General features: G+C 48.5%; 2 protein-coding genes across 6 annotated transcripts; one reads left to right on the top strand and one right to left on the bottom strand.

Moving 5' to 3' along the window:
* The first annotated feature begins 5,053 nt into the window (after positions 1-5,053).
* Positions 5,054-18,426, top strand: LOC123087527 (protein Brevis radix-like 4). 5 transcript variants are annotated; one of them, XM_044509559.1, is made up of 5 exons: positions 7,168-7,579; positions 11,620-12,126; positions 12,226-12,668; positions 12,770-12,861; positions 16,396-18,426. In XM_044509559.1, the coding sequence occupies exons 1-4, from the start codon at positions 7,451-7,453 to the stop codon at positions 12,846-12,848; spliced, it is 1,158 nt and encodes a 385-aa protein (XP_044365494.1). In that variant the 5' UTR covers positions 7,168-7,450; the 3' UTR covers positions 12,849-12,861; positions 16,396-18,426. The 5 variants fall into 5 exon arrangements, with proteins under 5 accessions (XP_044365497.1, XP_044365495.1, XP_044365494.1 ...); XM_044509562.1 differs by lacking the exons at positions 7,168-7,579; positions 16,396-18,426 and adding an exon at positions 5,054-5,311 and having other exon boundaries at positions 12,770-13,196; XM_044509560.1 differs by lacking the exon at positions 16,396-18,426 and having other exon boundaries at positions 7,167-7,579; positions 12,229-12,668; positions 12,770-13,196.
* On the bottom strand, positions 13,395-19,472 carry LOC123087526 (uncharacterized). The gene is made up of 4 exons (XM_044509557.1): positions 18,447-19,472; positions 14,895-14,950; positions 14,609-14,801; positions 13,395-14,230 (listed from the first exon to the last, which is right to left on the bottom strand). Exons 1-4 carry the CDS (start codon positions 19,173-19,175, stop codon positions 13,874-13,876), a joined length of 1,335 nt encoding a protein of 444 aa, XP_044365492.1. The 5' UTR covers positions 19,176-19,472; the 3' UTR covers positions 13,395-13,873.
* Positions 19,473-26,299: the final 6,827 nt, after the last annotated feature.

Genomic DNA, 26,299 nt, shown 5'->3' with positions numbered 1-26,299 from the left:
GCTCGGCCAGTCTCCAACTTCTTCGAGGGGGGCACGATGCTCAAGATGCTACTGCTCGCTACTCGTTCCTAAATCCGTTACCTCTCAAACCCGTTTCAAATAGTCTAGACAGGTAATGATCGGTCACTAGAAACCGACACAATCGAACGCCTCAAACCATTCTCAAACATCTGGGCTAACCGGCACCCCTCATATTCAACTTAAATATAGGATGAATATGAGGCGGTCTGGACGCGTCCGCCACGTCTGCCCAGTTCACCACTGGCCCACCCCTTACCCCACAAAATCCACCTCCGGAGCAAACCCTAGCCTCACTTCTCGCTCCGCTCCGCTTTCTCCAATCCGACAACTCCCGAACATCAGCGAGCATGTCCAGCGCCGGCAGCCGCTCCGACAGCAACTCCAGAGACAAGGACGAGCTGGCTCTCCATATTGCGCTGGATCGCTCACTAGTGGATACGAGCAGTAGCTCCGGTTCCGGTGCAACGCCGCCTGTCGCCCGCGGCCGTAGCGCCGACGCCAGCCCTTCCCACCCCACGCGCATATCGGTGAGGGCGGCTCAATCGACACCACCATGTCCGTCGGCCTCCTCCATCTTCGGTCGCTGCTCCATGCGGGCAGCGGTGGGTTCTGGTGCCCGCTCCGCCTACGCCGCGGAAGCGGACTCCAAAATCGGAGGCGCGTGCCGCCTGCCACAAGAGACAGAGGGCAAGGGAGATGGCAGCGAGGGTAGCCAAGCTCAAGCGCGAGTAGGACCGCATCGTTCAACGCTTGAAGGGCTGCATCTTCATCTCTGATTCCTCCGACGACGATGGTTCCGACTCTGATAGCTCCGACGTCGACCCACCTCCTGCCGCGAATGACTACAGCAACGCCGGCGACGAGAAGTGCAAAGGACCGGCGAAGCAGTGGCGAAGCCCCGCGCCCCGCCCTCTCGTTTAATCTAGCTCCTAGTATAGTTAGAACACAGTACTATCACTAATCTATGCCCTCCCTTGAAAAATTTCTTCAGATATGTGCAAAATCGTTTGAAAAATTCCTTCACTTGAAAATTGTTTCTGCATCCGTCACTAGTTTCATCCTACACTGGTCCCACATCTAAGCCCCCCGAGGAGCTAGCCTAGACTTGAACGTGAGTGTTGAAGCATGTTACATGCTCTTCTTTATTATTTTGGAGTAAATGGTTGGGATATGTATCGTCCTTGGTCATCTAATTGTGTCTTTTTTATTTTCGTAACATGCATTACTTTAGCTGATGTCTTTTTTATTTCCTTAACCGGCAATTCTTTAGCGTGATGTATTTTACTTTCTAACAGGCAATTCTTTAGCACGATGATAGTATAAAATAACCCTGAACAGTTTGTGCATATAACTTGTTTCAAATGACAGAAATGGTGCCAAGTATATAAATTCACAAACCAAGCAAAGATAACCATGGTATGTAGCTTCCACCACCAGCTTGTCATTTGCTCCGGCCGCTTGAGCTAATGATGCACGCATGTCCATCACCGCACTAATTTGCTTGGCTCGGACTGTATGTACTACTTAAGTGCGATGCATATGCTCATTAACTTTGTGTCCACTTACTACTTTAATTACCAGCTTGTGAAGTGAAGTCCACGACTTTCATGCACTCACAGCAGTTAATCTTAATTTTAGAGCGGGCGAATTAAGCGTGCATGCATGCATGGCATGATGGGGGCACAATAATCAGTTGCAATTAAGTGGAGGAAGCGTCCGGACATTAGCTAGAGATATGATCTACCAGAGCGCACGCACGCACGCACGATGAATATATGTGGAGTGGCAGGCCGGCTCTTTTGTGCATGCCAATGATGGATGTAATGTAGGGATGATATAGGGAGTGCGTGCATGCCGTCATGCATCGCCAAACTACGTACCTACATGTGTACTCATCCATGTTCCCGGCTGGCCTGATCATGCAGGTCGTGTAAAAATGATTGTCCCTTTTTTCAGATTGGACCCAGCTTGCTAGAGAACTGAGAACATACTAGTGTTTTCTTCAAAGAATGAACACCAATAATTAAGTTAATCACAACATTTAGAGTGAAAGTTTCCGTAAAAAGAATTATAGTGAAAGTTACAGGAAAAGACTGGAAAAGTTTAACTTAACCACCAGCTCTAGGGCAACTGACCAATTGCGGCTGAAAAACCATGTCATGTTCTTCTTATTTACATTGTAAATTTTGTAGGCATGAAAGTAGGAAAATTTTGGACGAGCAAACACTGAAGTAGGTCAAGCTTAGTTGGACAAATGGGATTAGTTTAATTCACCGCAATACTAGCCAGTGGCGGAGCGTAGTGGGGACAATTCCGGGCCCTGGCCCCCCTTCCAAAAGGAAAATTTATCAAATACACTTACTTATCTGCTAATTGCTCTACTAATCGTCCGGCGTCTCTGATCATCCTAGCCTTTTCTATGCCATATACACTCATTTGGCCCCTCCTAATATTTGATTCACGCTCCGCCACTGATACTAGCGTCACTGAAGCAGAGCTCAAGACGTGCCTCACCGGTCTATATATCGGTATGACCCTTCATTCACCTATTATACTGGAGACTAACTGTGCGTTTATGATGTCTTTCCTATTGAATTAAAATCTTCACAGGTCATTGCTCGTTGATCTACGCTCAACACCTCGAAGTTGCTGTAGAGGGTCAAGTTAATTAAGATCAATCGCCATGCCAATGTGGTAGCCCATGAGATTGCTAAGTTTAGTTTTTTTTAATAAAACACGTGGTATTTTGCTTAATAGTTTTCCGCATTGTGTGGCGCCATGGATGATTGTAAGAACATTTTAATTAATTAATTAATTAATATATTGGGGTGTTTTATAAAAAAACACCACAATACTAACCGCGGCTCATTTGGTATGTTTTTTATATTTCCTAGGTTACTTTTTCATAAGCCCGTTGATCTCCTTCTAGCAGTTTTATTTATGCATCTTCATTTAACCCTAGTATTGTTGTTTCCTTTCTTATCCTCTAGTCCTACCGCCACAAGCCCCCACCTTCTCCATGTATGGTCACTCTCCTGTCATTGCGGTCTCGCTTGCTCGTCAACCAACCGATCGTCTTCCTCTTCCCCCCAAGCAACTGGCCGGCAACAATACCAAACCACCACCCCCTCACGCAATCCCTATATTATGATTGTGAGGCGATCGTCTTCTTCATCGTGAGTGCCCCCCCCCTCTCCGATCCCTCCACCAAACCATAAGCTTTCTCTGTTACCATTTGCTTTACTCTTCGTCGTTGCTAGTGAGCTACGCCTGTCGCCTATCTTCTCCCTACCGCGGATTGCCGTCGCCGCCACACCACGTGCGAGCTACGACTGACACATCTAGAGGAGTTGAGGGAGGCGGGCGTATGTGTGCCGGGTGGGTGGTAAATTAACAGGATTGCCATTGCTTAAACATTTGTGCACCCAAAACTTCTTTTGAAATGTTGGTTAAAACTCTTTGATTGCGGTCGCGCTTGCTCGTCAACCAACCGATCGTCTTCCTCTCCCCCCCTAGGTAGCTGGCCGGCAAGAATGCCAAACCGCCACCGCCTCACCCAAACCCTATATGTTTGCGACGCGATTGTCTTCTTCATCGTGAGTGACCCATCCCCCACCCAACCCTAAGCTTTCTATGTTACCATTCGATTTGCTCTTGGGTCGTCGTCCTCACAGTTGCGGCTGGTGTGCTACGCATGGCATCTCCCTACCACGGATTGCCACCGCCACCACGCCGCCTGCGAGCTCGGCTTGACACATCTAGAGGGGTTGAGGGAGGCAGGGCGTATGTGTGTGGGGTGGGCGGTAAATTAAAAGGGTTGCCATTGTGCTAGTAAGTACAGTACGTTTGAACATTTGGGTCTGCTGCCCACGAAGGCGAGACATGTACGCGCGTGTCGGCAGTCCTCGTGTAGGGTGCGACGGCAGAAATCACTGTTTTGACCTAAGGACGAAATCAATTCACAAATTGAACTGTTTTGAAAAAAAATTCACCCAACTGATATTTTTATGTGGCGGCCGACAGTTAGGCGCCACACTACACTGTGCAGCGCCTAACACACATCTGGACAGTATGGCACCCCGGAGCCAGGCCTGGCCCCACCCTTGATGGTGCAGCACCTAGGCGAAAGGCGCTACACTATCATGTGCAGCGCCTAGACGAAAGGTGCTATACATGCACTTACTAACCGCCTCGGAGGCAACAGAGAGCAAGACTAAAAATTGCTAAGTCAATGTGCAGCGCCTAAGAGCTAGGCGCTACACTATGCAGTGTAGCGCCTGACTTCTGGGCACTGCATGATTGATCCACCACGCGTGGCCTGACCGGCGAGCTTAAACGCATAGGGCGCGGCGTGACCTGACATGCCATGACATGCACAGTCAGAATTTGAGTTACTACCTGCTGTGGTCGATCTGCAGGTTGGCTGGCTCACGGGCAGGGGCTCGCTGCTGGTCACGTATTTGTAACCCATGCTCCTGCGGTTTAAAGCAAGCAAGCACGGACCCTTGGACGGTCACCGCGGATCTTCTCCATCCTTGTTGTGTGTCGGCCACTATGCAATCAGATCAAATGATCTTCGTAGAAAAAAAAAAAGAGTCTGGGGTATGATCAGAACGAGCATATGTGCATGGATCGATTAAATAAAAGGAATATGTAGCCAAAGATCAACAAGAGTGAATGCGCACGGGAGAGAGTAGTATATTTCCGTTTAGTTTCGCCAGATTTTGTCTCTCCTTCAGTAATGACCAGGCATTGAGCAGTGGAGTACAACTAGCCAGAGGCGGAGGCAGGGGGGTGCGAGCAGGGGTCAGACACCCCCATGGCTTCGCCCCCCCTGTGAGTTTCCGTTACTAGGGAGTACTAGTACACATCAGTACGGATACGTAAAGTGCAGACCACTTGTAGACCTATGTCGAAAGCTAATGGCCTAGCAGGACACCTTTCCAGCCCAAAGCCCAACGTGAGAAAGCATCGCTAGTTGTACATATCAGAAAGAAAAGAATTACGTGCATCCGTAATATCAGGCAGTCAGTTTCCTATCTACCCTGTAATTTCGTTCGTGGGCATCGTGGCTTCTAGGTCTGCTGGCACCGCAAGGCCCTACGCCGCCGTCTCTCGACTCTCGCTGCTTCCACCGCCGTCTCTCGGCTCTCGCTGCTTCCGCCGCTGCGTCACAGGGTAGAGGGCACTCCACTGTCCACTCCGGCGACTGAGTCCACGATGGGGACCATGCCGGTTTGTCTGCTGCACCGGCATCACGCACCACAAGATCTGTTTCAATGAACCAAAGGTACATCACTGGCAAATAATAATCTTTTTGAATTAATACAATTCCGTTGAAGGCAGTGGTTTATAATTTACTAATTAGATACAGTAGAATTACAATTTAAGAATCTAATTTTACTGCTCGTTTATTTCAATCACTGAATGATGAAGAGAGAATACAACTAAACATATTTGGTTTTCAAGCCCGTTGCTTCTAGCCCAGACTGTCATGGCAAATGCAAATCTTTCTACATAATAATTCGAACCCAAGTCCAGTTGATGTGCAACTCACGGATATGTAGTCTTCTTTTATATATTTCTCCCTCCGTCCCAAAATAAATGTCTCAACTTTACTGGGACAAAGAGAGTACTGGACGTATGTTGCAATACAATGAAGTTACATTTTTAGACTATATTATTGTGTTGTGTCTCTCGAACAATTATTATCTTCCTCGCCCCCCTCATGTCTGAATCCTGGCTCCGCCCCTGCAACTAGCATCTAGCCAGTGTAGTTAATCAAGAACAGTGTCGGCCGGCCCGTGGTGGTAACAGTAAAACGGACGCTACTAGCCACTGCAGGGCAGTACGTATGTAAACAGTAAATGCGCAACAGAACTTACCAGCAGTAGGGATAGATCCATCGCATGGCATATCTACCTACAGCGAGCAAGGCAGGGCAAGTGCAGGTAGTAACTCAAATTTTGATCGTGCATGTCATGTCACGCCACGCCCTATGCGTTTACAGCTCAGTCGGTCAGGCCATACGCGGTGGATCAATCTTGCAGCGCCTAGACGTTAGGCGCTACACTGTATCTTGTAACGCCTAGCTCTCAGGCGCTGCATACTGACTTAGCAATTTTCAGCTTTGCTCTCTGTTGCCCCGAGGCGGTTAGTAAATGCATGTGTAGCGTCTTTCGTCTAGGCGCTGCACATGATAGTGTAGCGCCTTTCGCCTAGGCGCTGCACAATCAGGGGTGGGGCCAGGCCTGGCTCCGGGGTGCCACGCTGTTCAGATGTGTAGCGCCTGTGTGTTAGGGGCTGCACAGTATAGTGTGACGCATAACTGTCGGACGCCATACAAAAAGATCAGTTGGGTGAATTTTTTTCTAGGACAGTTCAGTTTGTGAATTGATTTCGTCCTTAGGTCAAAACAGTGATTTCTGCCGGGTGCGACGGTGTCCAGCAATAGCTAGAGTCGACAGCACCGTGCTGTAGATGGACGGAGGGACGTACGGTACGGCGCTGGCGAAGGAAGGAGACATGGATGTAGTGGCGACAAAGGCCCAGCGTACGTACTCCACTAGTACTGTACACCACTGCAACGGCGGCACATAGATACAGCTAGCGGCCGACCAGCACAAAGAGCAAAGCAGCCGGCCGTAGCAGACGAAAGAGATTACATGCATGTGTGGGCTCGTCATCGTACTGGTACCTCCTAAGACCTCGACCATGGAGGCCGGCCGGTGTTCCATCTCTGCATGCAGCACGCGCGATGGTGGAATGGATCGAAGCAGATGCAGATCGGAGCACGCGGACCGATCCATGGAGCGATCGATAAGGAGGAAATAAAGAGAAAGCGAGGGATGATTCATGAGCAAGGCTGCGTCGCGTCGTCGATGGCACCAAAGCACGAAAAAGTAGAGTGGTGCGTTGCATGTCGTAGTATGAGGCAGGCCATCACAGCACATGTCGTAGTATGAGGCACAAGGAAGGCAGCTGGCTAGCTATTCGATCGATCCTAGCAAGAGCAAGGCTATTGTCTTTTTTAACCGCGAGGTAACAGTTGCCCCCGCGCACCACGAGTATTAAAGTGCTACTCCTACTCAGCAGCGAGGTACTAGCTTATTTAGCCGCGTCTGCAACTCTGCATTGCGCATTGCTCAGCTCCCTCAGTGGACGCTCAAAGCCTCAAAGCAGAGAGAGAGAGAGAGAGAGAGAGAGTGCAGAGAGAGAGAGAGAGCAGCTCCATATACTCAAGCTACAAGCGGATCCATCCATCCCAGTCCCAGTCCCAGTCCCAGTGAGGGGGCATATATATACAGCCATCAGGCCGCTGCCGCTGCAGAGTGCCGAGTGGAGCGGGGTGTGGGGATCCATATTCGAAAGTAGCAAGAAGAGGAGAGGCTGACCCAGCTGGTGGAAGAGAAGGGAGGAGGGGGAGAAGATGCTGGCCTGCATCGCGTGCGTCAACAAGGAAGAAGGCGGCGGCGGCCGGGAGAGGGAGCGGGACGGCGCCGGCGGCGACAGGGACACGCCGACATGCAGGGACCCCGTCAAGTCGCTCACCTCCCAGGTACGTCGTCCGTCCCGTCCCTGCATGCGGTGGTCGGTTCCCTCGCTTGCTCCAGCAGCGCCATGCTGACGCATCTAGCTAGCTAGGTTTGTACGTGGAATCTACCGGTAAGATGCATGCATTTTTGTTCAAGTTGATTGATCTCTCTCTTCAAATTTGTTCAAGATGCACACAGGGACCCCGTCCTTCTTTACGGAGGGAGTATATCGATTCTTGGTGCTTGTTTTGTGCTCCTAATTTAAACCAAAACCAAAAACGCTTTGTATTTTGGATCGGAGGAAGTAGTACGTACGTGCGGCAAACACACGTACGCTACGCACGGCACACACACACACACATGCAACAGTAGTTGTTGATCGGTCGACCGAAGCACCCACCCATGGCAACAGATGTTTGGACAAGTATTCTTTCTTTTGTGGGTTTTCAACTTGAAACGGTGTCCTCTCAATCTCAAGCCAACATGCATGACAAGTAGAGTAGTCAGTAGGAGCAAACATGTAGCTTTAGTTTTATTTGTTAAAGTGAGACGGACACGGTTGATGATGGTGATGATGATGTTGGTCTAGTGGTGCGGCGGTAGTGATTAGCTGCTCTGCGCGCGTGGCGTCGCTTTCCTTTCGTGTTTGGCATATCATATGCACAGACAGACAGAGAGACAGCAGGGACATGTCGTCGTCGTCCTGGAGCTACTACACTGCATGAGACTGTGCCTGGCTATCTTCTTCTCCGGTCCAGCCTCCACACCTACCTCTCTGCCTGGTTGGTCCTGGAGCTACTACACTGCATGAGACTGTGCGTGTAGGCGGCAATCCCGATGCACGCACATGTCCATGTCCGATCCAATCCATCCATCTGCACCTAGAGCTACACGGCTACACGGCCGGCCGTGGGCTCCATATGGACCATGCATGTACCTGTCCACACTAGTGCATGCATGCTGCTACGGCCGCCAGGACGACCGACCGGTGCAGCTAGCAACCTCTCTCGCTCTACACTACACTACACTACACTGCTGCTGCGTTGCGTTACAGTTACATATGGATACCAAGAGCTGCAAACTATCCTATCATGCAGCTGCAGGTGCTGCTGGGTTGGTTTTTCTTCAACCTTGTAGTATTCCATTTCTGCCTTCTTTAGCTTGTAAGTGTTACGTGCCTTTAATCGGATCAGCTGCGATCGACGCTGCCCATCGACGGCTTTAATCGCCACTCATCAGCGAGTGCCAAAAAGAAAAAGAAAAGAAGAAAGAAGAAACGCATCCATCCAAGATCCAACCATCAGAATACCAGGAGGGAGGGAGAGGTCTTTTCTCTTTTCTCTTTGGGCAAAGTGCAAGCATACATGGCATGCCAACGCCAACGCCAACGCCAACGCCAATGCCAAGCACAGCAGCGCACTGCATGCATGCCAAAGTTTCTGCCACCTCCTCTCCTCTGCACCCTCACCCTCTTTATATATTCTCCTTCTCTTTTTGTTAATATATGACCCCCACTATAGTACACTACTACCGTACCATACCATACACACACACACAGCCACACAGCCAGACGAATATCTCTTCGTGCCTCTACATTCAAAGCCCACATTCATACGTACTCCCTGCGTTTCTAAGTATAAGTCTTTTAAGAGATTTCAATATGGACTACGCACGGAGCAAAATGAGTGAATTTACACTCTAAACTACGTCTATATACATCCGTATGTAGTTCATATTAGAATCTCTATAAAGACTTGTATTTAAGAGAACAAAGGGAGTACTTACATACTACGTACATGTATGGCGTGGCGCCACTTTTCCTTTTCTCACCGGCCAACGTCCACTTCAATTCAACTTGCAAGCATTTTCAGCCGTCCATCTGCTTCATTCTTCATCATCGCTGCCGGTCAAACCTTCAGTCCACACAAGATGTAGTAGCCGCATTCACTACTTGGTTAACTGCTTATCTCTTGTCAACAGTCCACACATTGGATCGTTGCCTTTTTCTGCTTCTGAATCCTTGACCCCAGCCAGCCAAGGTCACTGGCTAATTAAGTACGTGCTCTTTGAGCAACTCTTTAATGAACCGCAGTAAGACATTCGGAAAAAATAAATTCAAACTAGACTACACAGCAAGTTAATCAAAGATGGCCTGGTCAAAATCAGGGAACAGATGGAGACAGTGTAGGCCATGGCATCATGCCTGCACTGCTGCTGCAACCATACATGCATACACAGTTATATGGTTTAGATACAACCACCTTTCACTTTGTGTCATCTCCTTGTGGAGGGTTTCCTGGAACAAAGCAAAAGGCACATACAAAAATCATCCACTCCATACTATATATAAATATGCTTCTTTCTAAAATATGTGTTCAGATGCATGCAACAAAGAGTTCATTCCACCTCTTCTTTTGTGTGGCAAAGAAGCTTTGATCACCTTCAAAACCTTCTCGCTCACAACACCAACACGCCTTTCTTAGTTTCTTTTCTGTTATTTTTGGACAAAAGAAAAGAGTTCATGCAGATGTCCCATCCCCATATGAGATAAACGCATAGATCGATGTGGAAGGATGCACTATGGTTTCATATGAATAAATGTGCGCGGAGGGATTCCTGGAACAAAGCACACGCTTTAAGCAAATACAAATGATCAACCATACGTTTATCTATTCATACATGTCTTGAGATGCTTCTTTCTAAACGATCAAAGAGCGGCCATGGACTATTCCTCCCCCTCTTCTTTTGTCACAAAGAAGCTTTGATCAACTTCAAAACTTCCTCCCATATCTGGCTCCTCCTTTGTTCTTTCCTTTTCTTTCTCTTTTCTTTTTGAATGGAAAAAGAAAGTGGATGTAGATGACTCATCCCCATACAAGATAGTACATAGTCGGGTAGATTGATGTACAGGGATGCATGCTTTCTCAAAAGGAGAGAATGTGAAAGAGATCCCCTGGCCTAGATGGATGGACAGACAGATAGACAGGGATGTGCCAAGCATATTGCTGCTGCAGCCTCCAGCAGCAAGGCAAGAATCCAATCCCCAGCTCTGTGCTGTGCTGTGTGGGGATCTTCAATTTTTAAATTTTATCTTTTGCCTGATAAAAGAGGTCAGGGAGGGGGATGCATCAAAAGATGGGTGCTAGTGCTATCATGAAAGGGGCCAAATCTGACTGTAGATGAAACATACAGGAGACTGAAAAAACACCATGGACAGAGGTATGTTTCTATAGACTATAGTATGTGTGTGGTTAAAGAGAACAAAAAGGAAAGCAAATGGGTCAGAGAATCCATCCTTGTTTGCTTGCTTCAACTGGCCCTATCTAAGCTAGATGCAGAGAGCAACATTGTACTAGTGTAGTGACCATGTGGTATTTTACTTAATTACCTTTGATTAGGGTGAGAATTCACCACATACTGTCATGAATTACTAACTAGCAAGTGTAAAACAGCTAGCCAACATTTAGTAGCAAGCTGTTGTGTGAGTGAAAGCAACAAACATGACATTGGTGCTGTCTGAACTGAAAAAAGGAGTGTTTACCATTACCAGTGGAGGGACTGGCCATGAGGTCAAAGCAGAGGAGTGCAACATAATCTTTGAACATGTCATTTCTCTGACCCCTAAAGGCGCAGCATCAGGAGCCGGCATCACCTAGCATTATCATTTGACCGGAGACCGCATTATATATAAAATGGCCATGTGGAATGCAGTTCGTCTGAACTTCACACCAGATGGCACAGTAAAGTAAGATCAGGATTGATAGGTTTAGAAACACTTGAGCTGAGCTTCCTGAAGTTCACTGCAGAATCTTCAGCAGTTGCTTGGAGACTGTTCTGTTTGGTTGTTAATTATAGTTTAGAGTCTTTGAATCACTGAGAGAGATGCAGTCCTGCAGTTGCTACAATCTAGGAGTAAGTAGTATGCATCTCTGAATTTTGGTCTGGAGCTAGCTGCAAACTCTGTTGCATTTGAAGCATGAACATCAGCTGCGCTAACAATGGTGTTCTGTATTGATTCAACATATGTTTGATTCTGACACTTTGAATTTGTTGGACGGTGCAGCTCAAGGACATGGTGCTGAAGCTGTCGGGAGGCACGCAGAGGCAGGGGGTGCCGAAGCGGGGCGGCTCGCCGCCGCCGAGGGGCCGGACGACGTCCCTGTACCGGAGCGGCTACTACCGGCCGGGCGTGGTGCAGGACGACATGGCGGTGCCCCCGGCCACGTACCTGGGCCACGGCGCCGGGGGCGGGGGCGGCACGGCGGCGTCGAGCGCGAGCTCCACGCCGGCGTGGGAGCGGCCGCCCAACGGGGGCGGAGGCCCGGGCGGCGAGGCGGCGGTGCGGGAGTGGGTGGCGCAGGTGGAGCCCGGGGTGCAGATCACGTTCGTGTCGCTGGCGGGCGGCGCCGGCAACGACCTGAAGCGCATCCGGTTCAGCCGGGAGATGTACGACAAGTGGCAGGCGCAGCGGTGGTGGGGCGACAACAACGAGCGCATCATGGAGCTCTACAACGTCCGCCGCTTCAGCCGCCAGGTGCTCCCCGACGCGCCCCGGGACGACGACGGCGAGGTCAGTGTCACCATCGCTCACCCGCTCTCTCTCTCCGTCTGTCCGGCGACGGCGCCATCGTCGTGCATCGTTGCTTAAGGCTCAAGGATTTGTTTGCAGCAGAGGGAGTCGTTCTACTCGCAGTCGCAGGTGGGCTCCACGATGGGGAGCCCGGCGGCGACGCCGTCGCCGGCGCCGGAGAGCATCGCCTGGGGCGCGGCCTTCGCCCGCCCGCAGCCTTCCGCAGCGGCCGCCGGCCCAGGCGGCGCCGGCGCGGCGCGGCAGCACAGCTTCCGCGGCCCGCTGTCCCCGCCGCCGCCGTCGTCGTCCAACCCGTCGGAGCGCGCCTGGCAGCAGCAGCAGCCACACCCGCAGCGCCAGAACGAGCCCGACCTCCCGGAGCCGGCGAGGACGACCACCTCGTCCCTGCCGGACGACGTGTCCATCAGCAACGCCAGCGAGCTGGAGGTGACGGAGTGGGTGATCCAGGACGAGCCCGGCGTGTACATCACCGTCCGCGAGCTCGCCGACGGCGCCCGCGAGCTCCGGCGCGTCCGCTTCAGGTCCAAATCTCTCCCGTCCATTTCCTTCTCTGAATCCAGCACATGATCAGATGATGATTCTTTGGGGTTCTTGAAACTTATTATCATCGTGTTGCCTGCAGCCGTGAGAAGTTTGCGGAGCTGAACGCCAAGCTGTGGTGGGAGGAGAACAAGGAGAGGATACACGCGCAGTACCTCTGAATCTTCTCCATTGGTAAAAGTTAAAACTGGGATACTTTCACTCTGAAGCTTCAAGCTTTGTGATGCAAGGGAGGGGGAAAGATTAATAGTATCTGATACTACTACTGGCACTTAATTACAAGTATATATGGAGTTAGTTTGTGTTTGGGGTTGGAGCTGGGAAAGAGAGAGAGAGAGAGAGAGAGAGAGAGAGAGAGAGAGAGAGAGAGAGAGAGAGAGAGATAGGAGGGGGAGAGGGGAAAGAGAAATGTTTATTTAGGGTTTAATTAGGGCAGTGCCATGATGCCCAGCCCATGTGACCTGTGATGGACTGTCACTGCATGAATGCAGGTGTACCATGTTCATGTTGAGAACCTGTCACAATGCTTGACTTGAGCATGCTTAATCCTCATTTCCTATGCATGCCAGACATCTTTATCTGTCTATTTTATTTATTTATGCAGTAATGATAGGCATACAAAAAACATAACAAAATATCCTAGCACTGCAATGTGGCATGTTGGCTCAACAATCACAATGTGCGCAGATCAGTAATAACCTTATAGATTAATAACAACACTGGTGCAATTCTGTGCATGGAAGAAATGTGCTACATACGGGCATACAGTATGATGAATCCACCAGAAATCATAAGCACATACCACATGTACAACTGCTACCCAAATGAGCTACAAACTGGACGCACCCTTGTCACGCGGTGTTCTTGACAGTTATCTTGATAAAATGTGAAGACAAGTGATCTAAAACATGACCGGAATTCCGTGTCAAACCTTGATACTGAGAGGTGAAAGAGATGGGATTGTGGAGGGTTGGATCAAAATGTGATCTGAGGTTTGACGTGGTCTTAGATCACCCCTCTTCACATTTGCCAGGGGTTGCAAGAATACCAACTAAGAACACAAGGGGCGGCCATAGGCAGATAGGCTTCACATGCTGAATTTGCATTTGGTAACTTACCTGACGACGGCACATCAATGTAGTGCACACATCGTGAATTAAGTCAAAACACTCCATCAGAGCCGCGCTCATCGAACAGCAGACGCGTAGGGGGACAGAATGTACTCTCTTATCCGGGATGCCCCGTCCCTCGCCAGCATGCCCTCGAGGTCTCCGAGGATCCTCGCCAGCCAAATCTCCAGGCTTCGCTGGATTTCCTTGAAATTGTTCCTGACTGCACTTAGTGCTCTTCTTGTGCTCACTTTGGCTTCTGCTGGCAGCTCATCGCAGAAGCTGCTTTTCGCGGTCTCTGCTTGCACTGTGCCCAGCTTCTGCCTTGTTTCAGCTGCTCGGTGCTGAAGGTGGAATGCTTCCAGCAAGTACTCTGTTTGCCGCTGTGTTCTCAACTCCGAGTTGAGTGTTGAATCGCAGGGGTCATTAGCTTGCTGCACAAATAGATAATAGGTTAGTTTTTCTTATTGCAGCCGGTTAAATAGCAATAGGAAGAAGTAATACTATACTGCCTCAAGAGTCATGCAATAGAGCCAGGAAACAATTGCCCCAATATGAAACTATCTCCTACTTCTATGAACTAGTGTAACAGTTAGCTTACAAGCTAGTATAGCACTGAGGTCATTCCTGTGTTTACCTTTAGGCTTTAGCAATGCATCAATAGTCAGGTCACAAGGATGTTAATCACATCATATGTTGGATGATGCGTTTAAATAACAGTGATGCGGTACTACCAGCCAAGTTAGGTTATATAGACTGCATGTGCCTTGCGAGAGCAGTACGCATATGCCATGTCAGATGATGAAACCTACCATCCGTTTGCAAAGATCATCGATCTTCCCAGCAAGAGTTTGGTATCTCTTTACTTGCTTCCTCATCACCAACGGGATCTTGGATAGATCTCCATCTCCAACCTTCTCCAGATTAATTAACTCCTGCTCAAGCAGCCGGAGCTTTGCAGGAACTCCTGACGATTCCACATCCACCTTCCAAGGTGATTCTCTCCTGGTGAAAAAGATGGTTTAGAAATGAGAGGAAACAAGTAGCATTTATTTGGTTGCTGCTTCACAAAAATGTTTGCCTCAGTTAAATACTCACCGTGGTACAGCAAGCTTTGTGTTGTACATTGACTCAACTGATTCATACTTCATGTCCTGCAAGATGCAAGTAAAACTGAGTGACCATAGGGGCAAAACAAGTTACAATCCAACAATGCTCTAGCTAACTGTGACACAACAATATGAGCAAGCAAGAAAAGTTTTACATCAAGAATCCTTGAGACAATAACCAGAAAAACAAGTAGGTTGACTGCCAGCCACGGCATAACCCTATCAAAAACGAAGAATCAAATTTCTCAGAACTAGATAATCACTTGAACTGAAACAGCATCAGCTAGTGAATCGTCCTTAACTGAGTCGGTTGACTATATTTAAGTGGGTTGCTGATTTTATTCCCTATCTTGCTTTTTTGACTCTGCACCGTTGAGAACAGAGGTAAATACTGAATGACGAATAGCAAGCTCACTCTTAACGTTGATTTGGGAAAAGTGAGGCAAAGCATATGGAGGGAGAGGTCAAGAAAAGAGTTTGCAGTTTATACAAAAGGAAAGAACAGACTAAGACAGCAAAGAACAAACAGCATAGGAGCTGACAGGCTGTAAGACTGAATAAGCCTTTATATCTGGATCATACGAAATTAACCTAGTGAATTTTGTTACTTGGAAGTCCGAAAATAATTCGATCAATACAAACTTACGAGATACATATAAGATCTATATACCTTCACTGCTAATGAACAAAATATGGGGCAAAAATCCAAGTTCGTTCCCTTTGCGAAGAAATGCAAGATCACCATTATCCTATCATTGCAGATATATGTAATGTTTTGACATACATGAGACCAATAGCAAACAGCTAATGCATATGTGCATATCTGTGTTGCCATACTAGATGATATAGGAACATTGAGGAATTTGCAGTTTACAAAAGTACAGAACTAATATCAGCTTAATGGTGTCTCCTTCACCACCCCAGCCTCATCTATCACCAAACAATCCTCATCCTTCACTCCTCTCTGTCTCTGAAGTCTGACACCTCCCTCTTACCCGCAACACTTGGTTGTCCTATTTTCTCAGTCTTGTAGCCACTAGCCCCCCAACACTTTCTGCTCCTCCATCTGTCTCCATCATATAATCGATCTCACCTCTCATGTCTGAGTGAACAAACCCTATGCAAAACAGAGCCAAGATTGAGTGTCCTCTCAAAGCTACTACCCTTTGGATACCACTAGTGCCCACTTGATCAGCCCATGTAAAACCACATTGTCTTTTAGCCTTCTGTTATCAGAGCATCACTAGTTCTCGTAGATCATATTTGAGCTATGGCACAGCAACACGTTTGGACAGTTTCACAATATGGTTGATAGCCTTAATGGCAGCTTTAAAAGTTATGTAATATATAAAAGGCAACCAAATGACAGTGTGGATTAAAAAACTACAGTTTTTCATGCTTTGATTCAAATCATTGCCTAACCACTTCAAAACATTTTTTCTTCTAATTCTTACCCTCTCTGATGGATTTTAATTTTTTTGGAATTGTAGGTATCCCCTCTGAGCATTTTGTCAAGTAACATTCTGGACACAGCAAATCAGTGGAAGTAGAAATGCAGCGTACACGTCCAATGAGTACTAGACGAAACAACAGAATCAAATAAGAAATTACTCGTGAAGGGCGGATCAGCTGTTGTTTGTGTCTTTTCCGCTTGATATGGGCATGAACTTTCTCTTCGATAAATGCATATGCAGTCAAAAAAGGCATGAACTGCTGTGTGGTTTATCTATGTTTCAACAAGGCACCAAAACTTGTACATAAGAAATAGGCTGAAGGAATACATGACATGGCATTATGCTGAGAGGAGGACATAGCTAAAAAAACGTGGGTGTTCATCCTGTACAGTAAGTCAGTAACTAAGGTCAGCAGCCCTATGATGATCTTGGTGCAGTACTCAACTACTCATCTTACAGGGCACTGTTACCATGAGCAAACAGCAGGATGCCCGTGAGTATCTGACAACCATATAGGTCTAGAAACGGGCCAGACAAGATTCTTTGTTGGATGCAGATGCAAGGGCGCCCCCACAAAAACAGTGCCTGTATCCTAATTGATCCAAGGGGCTGCTTTCAAAGTGGTTATTTGTCTGTTCTATTGTGGGTACGGCATGCATGGCACTTTGCTCGTGGAGATTCAGGGAAAATGTGTATGCAGACCTACCACAGCAGAGTGCATCAACCAAACAAAACTGATAAGTTGAGATATCATGGAGCATGGGGAAAATCTGCAATTGGTTGAGTTGTTTCCACAAATGTTGTCTCTGTCCTCCTAGTCTTATAGCCCACCATGTACTCTATACAAAGCAAAGCCAAATTAGAGTGTCCCCTCATAGCTCCTATTCTTTGGATACCTCGAGATACCGCTGGTATGTGTCCACTTGATCTCCCCATGTCAACACATTCTTTTAACCTTCGGTTCACCAAGCATCACTAGTTCTTGTAGATCACGTTTGAGCTACGGCATCGCAACTCGTTTGGACAAATTCACAATATGGTTGATAGCCTTAATGGCAGCTTTGCAGGCTATGTACTATAGAAAGGGCAACCAAAAGGACAGTGTGGATTCAAAACAAGAGTTTTCGATGCTTTAATTCAAATCGTTGTCAAACTATTTCAAAACAGTCTTCTTCCAATTGTTTCGAAACAAAGCGTAAACTGCTATCCTTGACACAACAAATCAGTGGAAGTAGAAATGCTGCGCGCATATCCAGTGTGCACCCAATGAAACAACAGAATCAAATAAGCATATGCAGTCATAGAAGGCATGCACTGATGTTTGGCAGTAGTTTATCCACATGCTCAACAAGGCACCCCAAACCCAGACTTGTACATAGAATTTAGTCTGAGGTAATACATGATTATAGCAAGAAGAGACAGAGCTAAAAACTATGGCCAGCAGCCTATGATGATCTTGGTGCAGTACTGGACTAGTCATCTTACAGGTCACTGTTACCATGGCCAGCACCAGGAAGTCTGTGACCATAGATAGGTCTAGAAATGGGCCAGATGAGATTGTGTGTTGGATGCAGATGCAAGGGTGCCCCCACCCCACAGAAACAGTGCCGGCATCCTAATTGATCCAAGGGGCTGCTGTCAAAGTGGTCATTTGTCTGTTGTATTGTGTGGGTACGACATGCAGGGCACTTTGCTCATGGAGATTCAGGGGTATCACTATCACTATCACTATCACTATCACTCCTGGAAAAATGTGTATGCAGACCTACCAGTGCAGGATAATGTTTTTAGCATGGAGCATCAGCCAAACAGAACTGATAGGAGCACGGGCAAAATCTGCAATTAAGCGAGGTGTTTCTACTACAAATTTCTACCAGGATAATGTAGGAGGAGTGGTCTTCAGAATGATTTTATGATGTTTAAAAGCAGAACCGGATTCGATGGAGTGTCCATCGGTTGACATTAATAATTTTGCGTTCTTCAGAGTCTAATTCAGTAGTAATAGTAGGAGACACGCACTTCCATGGTGGAATCATGGCAGAAGAGAGGTCAATGGGGGAAAAAGGGGGAACTTTTTGTCGGCTTACCTGCCACCCTTTGGAGCGCGAGTCCATCCAGGGCGGCATTCCCGACGCCGCCGCCGCGGAGGACGAGGAGGAGGAGGTGTAGAAGTCGTCGCCGCCGCCGAAGCCGTCCTGCTGCTGGCGCTGCTGGGCGTAGAGCGCGGCGGCCGCGGCCAGGGCCTCCGCGTCGGTGTCGCCGTAGCCCTCGGCCGGATCCGGCGCGCGCTGGTGCTGCCGCGCACCGGGTTCGTCCTGCCCGGCGCCGTTGCCCGTGGCGGCGAGGAGCGCGTTGAGCAGCCCGTCGCGGTCGGCGGCGTCGCGCTCGAGGCGGTCGGCGCGGGCCCGGAGCGCGGCGGCCTGGGCCTCGGCGTCGGCGAGGCGCGCGCGGAGGGAGGCGGCCTCGTCGGCCGCGGCCGCGGCGCGGGCTAGCAGGCGGCGCTCGGCCTCGGCCCAGGACGCGCGGTGGCCCGCGAAGATCTCGGCGGCGCGCGCGTTGGCCCGGGCGTCCTCGCGGCGGCGGGCCCGCAGCTGGCGCAGCTGGTCCTCGGCGGCGAGGAGGCGCGTGGCCAGGATGCGGCCCCGCGACTGCAGCGAGGCCACGTGGCGCGCGCCGGCCGGGAGCGAGGCGAGGAAGAGCGCGAAGGCGACGCCCAGGTAGGCCGCCAGGGCCTCGGCGCCGGCCTGGCCTGCGCCGTCGGCGTCCGGGGGAGGGGGCTTGGTCGGCGGCGCGTCGTCGGCGTCGTCGGCCGCCATTGTTTCGGGGGGGCGCGTGGAGTGGTGGAGAGCGATGGGTCGGAGAGGAGTGGCGATGGCGACTGTGTGTGTGGGTGGAAGTGGAAGGAGATAGATTTGGGTGACGGAAATGCCCCTGTCCGTGTGTGTGCGTGGGTGGGCCCGCACGTGATTGTGATTGGGTGGAAAGTCGTGATGATGATTGACGATTAGGATAGTGTGGTTCGGCCGCTCCTTGTCGCCCTGCCTGCCGGTCGTCTGCGTGCGAGCGACGGTTAACTACGCTTTCGTACAAAGAAAATGTTTTCTATCAAGGAATTGATTAGTGGCATCTATATTACTCCCTCCGGTCCTTTTTACCCTGCATATTAAGTTTGTCTGAAGTCAATCATATCTAACTTTGACCAAGTTTATATAAAAAATTATTGACATTTACATAACAACACCAATATCATTAGATTCATCTCGGAATATATTTCCATATTATATTTATTAGATGCTAATAATTTCTAATATAAATTTGGTCAAACTTAGCTAAGTGGCAAATCCAATGTGCAGAGTAAAAAGGACCGGAGGGAGTACCATTAAAAAAATCAAACTACTAAAATTTCTAAGAAAGAATGAGTTAGTGGCATTGGTGTTACACTTCGAGCACAAAGAAAATGAAATAAAAACTAAAACATAATCAAATTATCAAGTTTTTTCTAAGGAAGAATGAATTACCGGTTTTGATATTGCCCTTTAAGAAGAAGACAATGAAATAAAACTAAGACAATAAAAAATTAATCAAGTTTCCTAAAAGAATGAATTAGTGGCATTCATACAACCCTTTAAAAAAGAAAGAAATTCAAAATAAAGGAATAATAATTATAATTTCCAAAGTTTGCGACCAATTTACTCGGGAAATGCTACACCTACATAGATATTGCAACTGATCATCTTTACAGTAAGACGTAGCTTTCTTCCAACCACAAAACTCCCCCTATTTCCTAAGAATTCTTGCCATGCTTTGAATTGCGTTTTTATACTAAAATTTCTATAATCGAAAACTTAATCAAATAATGACAACATTTGCACACAATTTACACAAAAATTGTGCTTTCTGGTAATATGCAAGAGTAAGCATATAATAGTGGAAGTTTCACAATAAATAAGTTTTTTCAAAAGGAATGAATTAGTGGCATTTGTATTACCACTAAAAAAATAAAATCAAAACAAATCACAACACTGAAATTTTCTACGAAAGAAAGAATTAGTGGCTTCGGTATTACCCTTTAAGAATAAAGAAAATGAAAGAAAATCAAAATTATGAGGTAATCTAACAAAGAATCAATAGGTGGCACTAATATTACCATTAAATAAGAAAGAAAATGGAATAAAAACTAAAATAGCATAAGAGAAAAAGTAGCATGAATCTCAAAGCAGAAATCAACGACCAAATAAATTGACTAGGTGAAAATCTATTTTTAGGTGACTTACATTTAACTAAAATGAGGCTAAAATTATCCACGTAAAAAAGAAAAAAAATGAATAAAAATATAAAGAAAAGTAAAAGAAAAAACATGTAAAAAACATGCAATGTGTAACGGGCTTCGAGCACAATAAAAAAGTGACTTACCCCACGGTAGGGCAAGTCAAAAATCCAGCCAAAGAAAAAATTGACTTACACCAAACAGGGAGAAGTCAAAAATTCAACCTAAGAAAAAAGTGACTTATCCTAAAGAGGGGCAACTCAAAAGTCCAGCCAAAGAAAAAAATTGACTTACACCAAACAGGGGCAAGTAAAAAAATCCAATGGTCAGACTATTGACTTACCCAGATTTAAAAATCAGGTAAACTGGGATTTCTAATATGACATGAGTTTAGAGCAACTCCAATGGACCGACCCAAACGGACGGTGTATTTGTCCGTTTGGGTCGACCGCCCACCCCGCGTCTGTCCAGTTTTGTATTTGGGTCGGCAGTGCGCCCAACGCGCCGATCCATTTCATGTCCGCATTCAATTTTTTTTTTAAAAAAGGCCTGCGGCCGATCATGCCAGCGACCATGTCTCATGTCGGCATCATGCCAGCGCCGGCATACAATGCCGGCTTCAGAAAATACCACAGTTCATACTAGCGCACTCGCCAGCCGACCGACACACATGCCAACACACAAAACAGTGTGGGACTTGAATTCGACCACGCCATCGCGGCTCCTGTGGTCATGCCGGCACACCTGCCGGCATACAAAAAATATGGCCCTCGCCGCCATAGACCACTCGTTGTCGAACTTGACCATGTTGGCCTGCATCTTCTCGAACCACGGCCTCTTCCTTGGCGACACGGTGTTGAGATCCACCTTCATGATCTCCACCCGGTCATCATGCTCGCAAGAGCCACTTCTTTCACCTTTGTCTTGGCGTTGGCGGCCTCGATCTCTAGCATTTTGGCTTGCTTCTCCGCCTTGAGCTCGAACATCTTGGCTTGCTTCTCGGCGTCAAGATCAAGCCTCCTCCTTTGGATCTCCACGAAAGCATCCATTTGCTCCGCCTTGAAACGCCGGCGCTCCTCCTCCCTTGAGTCCTTCTTATTCATCATGCCGTCCACGCTTGCGATCAAGGCGTTGGTGGCCGCATCTCGCTTGTCCTCCTTCTCGGAGTTGGTCTTCCCCCTCGGCCATGCCGGTTCGCCCTCCCCAACATCCTCCACGGCTTTCTTCCCCCCACGTGCCTTGAGGGCGGCATATTGTGCCTTGAACTTCTCTTCGTCCTTGATGACCTGATAGCAATGGGAGAGGTTGAAGCACTTGCCATTGTGTTGAACCTTGAATGCCTCCAAAGCTTGAAATGCCTACAAAATGTTTCCATGCAAGCATATGGGCAAGTGATAGCAAATGAAGACATAAAAGGATGATCTTGATGACACAAAAGAGGCGCTTGCTTGCTATCATACCATGTCTTGCATGCCGATGCCGCTCACGGGGCGGGCCTTGACGCTCTCAAGGGTGGCGCAAAACTTGTTGCACTCTTGTTGGATCACCATCCACCGCTTGGAAATGAAGACCCACCCGCGCGTGCTCACAAATTGGTAAGGTGGAAACTTCTTGCGCTCGTGAAACTCGCGGTGCACATGAGTCCAAAAGGTTGAATGCTTTTGCTTGGCGCCCGTCTTTGGGTCTTGTCCAATGTCTCGTCAACACTCGCAAAGAAGTTTGCCCTCGGCAGCTGTGTACGCCTTCGTGCGCTTGCTCTTGCGCTTCAGCTTAGGACCGGCGGCTTGGTTGGCGAGCTCGTCCTCGAACAAAGGCTCCGCTTCGATGTCGCACTCATCCTCTTCCTCTAGCCCATAGTCCTCCGGGAACTCGTGGTCCAGGGGGAAGCCATCCAGGCCGATGTCGACCTGATCACGCATGAAGGCTGCCTGATCGGGATATAGCCAGCGGCCGGCGTGAACGCCCCGCGGCCGTCCTGGCTTTGTGTCTCGTCGGGATCGTAGCCAGCGCCCGGCGCACCACCCTCGAAGATGAGGTTTTGCATGTAGTCCTCGTCGACGGCGGACGACATTTCCTCGAACAGGTTATGGGCGTCCGGGAGCCTGCCGGCCGGCGTCTGTCGCGCGCGTTTCCTCGTGCCGCCGGACGACGAGCCACCGACCACCGGGGTGGCATTGAGGTCGATGGGCGCGGGTGCGGGCGTGGAAGGCGCGACCACACTCACGTCGAGCGAGCACTTCCCGAAGAGGCGGGAGGCCTGCAGGTAGACGTGGAAGCCGGGGACCGGGTTGCAAGCCGACGCGCGGGGTGAGTCGGGCACCACCATCCGAGGAAACGCCGACGAGCCGGTGATGGCTGCGGCGACGACGGCTTGGAGGACGCTGTGCTGGCTAGGTTTACCCCTAGCATGACTTACTGAACAGGGCAAGCCAAAAATCAGGCTTAGAAGTCATGAAACAACACAAGCAAAAATAACAACACAAATCACGACAAAAAAATCAATGGTCAGACAATTAACTTACCCAAACTTAAAAGTTAGGTGAACTGGGATAGCTAATATGGCATGAGCTAAGAGCATCTTGAACGCTATCCCCTAAACCGGACACTACATATGTTCATGGATCAATGAGGACCAATCCGTAAACACTGATGCGAAAGCTGTGCATTCAACCATGTCTTCAAATGTCCATTTCTTAAAAATGGTAACCAAGCCGGCCAAAGCTACTTTCGGCGGATGGAATCCGTCCACCTTCCGCCAAATCTGATGGTTAGTTAGCATTTAAATAACAATTATACAACCTTCGTCAACTAACAACTTGGCATTAACAACCCATTAATAAGCAAAACTAACACTACTCTAGCATACGTAAGCTCTTATATATACGCGCATACACTCAACTCTATAAACACACATATGCGCACCTTATCTCTATGAGCACTTTCGAGAGACCGAGCCGGTATATCATCTTGAAATTACGAGTAGGCGCCTCGTAGTCGACAAAAACATATCATCACACTGACTAATACTAATAGAATACCATGGTTTAATTTGTTCTTTTCCCAACAAAATATTAGCGGCCTTCTGCCAAATAACAACGAGGGCCGGGGTAAGTGGTGGTTTTTCGTTCGCGAGTGGACGTTTGGATTCCTGCAAAGTCTCTTTTTGTTTGTCTTTGATTTGCGAAAAAAGGGACGTCGGAATGCGTTGACGGATCGTTGCTAGACTGCGTTGGATGACAAATCGTGCCCGGACAGCACGGTTTGAATGTTTACGGAAGGTTTGAGGGTCAGCTTAGGCCTTGTACAACGGGAGGTTGCTTAGAGAGATGCTTAGTAAAATAAACCAAGTTTTTTTTAAGCACCGGTGCTTATTATTATAGGACAGACACTTAATTAAGCACACTCTACAAATAAGCACCGATGCTTAGAGAAAAACGGGTTCATTAATTAAACATCTGTCCTCTACAAATAAGCATCCATACTTTGAGAAAAACTCGTGCCTCGGCGGATCCAATGGCCTCCGGCGACCTCATTTTCATTTTTCGGGAAAGAGGGGAGGAGAGTAGCCATTTCCATTTCGGGAAAGGGCAGGCGGATCCCATGGCCTCCGGCGAGACCTAATTTTCTTTTTCGAGCTGTTCTTGCTTATCTGCGTGGCTTGAAAAGATGTGAGGAATCAATCCTCGTGCCTAACATTTCTTCATCTTGGTTACAGATCAGATCTGATCCTCCTGCCTCGCCCTCAGCATCCTCACCAAGGAATGGCCACCCAGGGACACAGCGCCGGCGGCAGGAGCTTCGTCCTCGACGCCAATCTTCCACCACCACCCCGACGCCCTCGCCCCGCACGCCGTGTCGAACCGCGTCGCCATCCCCGTCATCGACCTCTCCGGCCGCCGCGCGGAGGGAGGCGGCCGAGACCGTGGGCCTCTTCCAGGTGGTGGCGCACGGCGGCCATGGCGGGGATGCTGGCGGCGGTGCGGCGGTTCCACGAGGAGCCGGTGGAGGCCAAGGCGCGCTACTACTCGCGGGACGCGGGCAGGAGCGTCCGCTACAACTGTGTGCTTCTTCCGCGCCAAGGACGGTGACGGGGAGTGGTTCACAGGCGCGGTACAGGACGGTGACGGCGGCGGAGCTGCTGGGGTCGTCGAGGGCTTCTTCTTCAGCCATATTTACCTTGATTACGATAATAAACATTGGGGAAACCAGGACACAAAGATGTACTACTTCCTTGATGCTTGGGAGCAATTCCAGTCCAGAAAAGCCGGTTTTACAAGACAACCGGTTAGTCGCAGGCTGAGCACCTCAAGGTTTTTTTTTTTTTTTTTTTTTTTTTTTTTTGCGGGGAGAGCACCTCAAGTTTCGGCATTGATGTTTCCTCGAACACAAATGACTCCACTTCCACTTCCACTTCCACTTCCACTTCGCTCTCAAACTAACTCTGAGTACCAAGAGGCTTGTGAATAGCCCGCTCTGGAAAATGTACCTCGGTGTATTCTAGCTTGATCTTCACAAGATTCCGGAGCACAATGATCCATTTTGGCAATTTTCTCAGCCAGCCGTGCAGCTTCAGGCTCCGGAGATTTTCTGGAGGTGAGATTACTATGCCTTGCAGGCAGTCATATAGATCTCTTTCTGCTGAATGCACCGTGAGAGATTCAAGGCTGCGGTGACCTGAAATGGCCCAACAGAACTCCAGACTATTATCCTTGTCGATGCCAAACACTCCTAACTTCAAATACACTGTGTAGTACACCATGTCATGAAAATTCCCACCCCCAAAATCCCTACCACCCTGCTGTCCCAATTGTTCGTCGAGTTCCTCCCAAATTGCCTCCTCGTCCCCATCTTTCGTTTACGTCGCTTGATAGAGGCGCAACCTGCTAGGGCTCAAGGTGGGCACGACTCGCGTCACCATCAATGGTCACACAAGACATTGAGTCTGTGAGACATCAGTGCCTAAAGAACCAAACCCTAACGAGTAATCAGAACATCGAATCTCTAGATTGAAACGGATTCGGAACCAAATGCAATTCATGTACCATGTCAAGGAAAAACTAGCTAGCAAGCTTCTCTGTTTCGGAAGGTCTTCAAGATGCATTTCTAGCCCTTTAGTATCATCTTTGATTCACAAGAACTGTATTCAGCGGTAGCAGGATGCCATGCATGGTCTTGTATGCAATGCAGGAATTAACAGAGTCACAAGTGTGGCGTGGGAGAATATCATCAGGCTGCCAGCAGCAAAACAGGCAGGCACACAGGGTTGCTGGTGGCCACTGCAAACTGCTCCTGGGTCAGCGGCACACAAGAAAAAACATCATTCAACATCAGATGTGAGGAGAAGCTTGTTGCGGTATCTTTTTATTATCAGTGGGGAAACAGCAAACATGTGCCTAACAGAAGATGAGAATTGATGATAGTCAACATCTTTGGGAAACCAGGCATCGGATAATCAACTCCAAGAATTGTGTATTTTGCATGCCCCACTTCCCCAGACCTGGACTAAACATAAAGCCATTTCCATAAATGCTAGGACTAGGACCCACAGCTCATGTCTGAAAGTCCGATCTATTTTACCAAGCTGGCTTATCAAACTATATCAAGGAATGTAAGTTGACTGGCATGAGCCAAAGCCAAACTCTTATCAGAATGGTCCAAAACTTCATAACACAC

The sequence above is a fragment of the Triticum aestivum genome, chromosome 4A (genome assembly GCF_018294505.1).
Source record: "Triticum aestivum cultivar Chinese Spring chromosome 4A, IWGSC CS RefSeq v2.1, whole genome shotgun sequence".
NCBI classification, from domain to species: domain Eukaryota; kingdom Viridiplantae; phylum Streptophyta; class Magnoliopsida; order Poales; family Poaceae; genus Triticum; species Triticum aestivum.
Note: the sequence above shows the minus strand (reverse complement) of the source record. Positions and strands in the feature narration are given on the sequence as shown.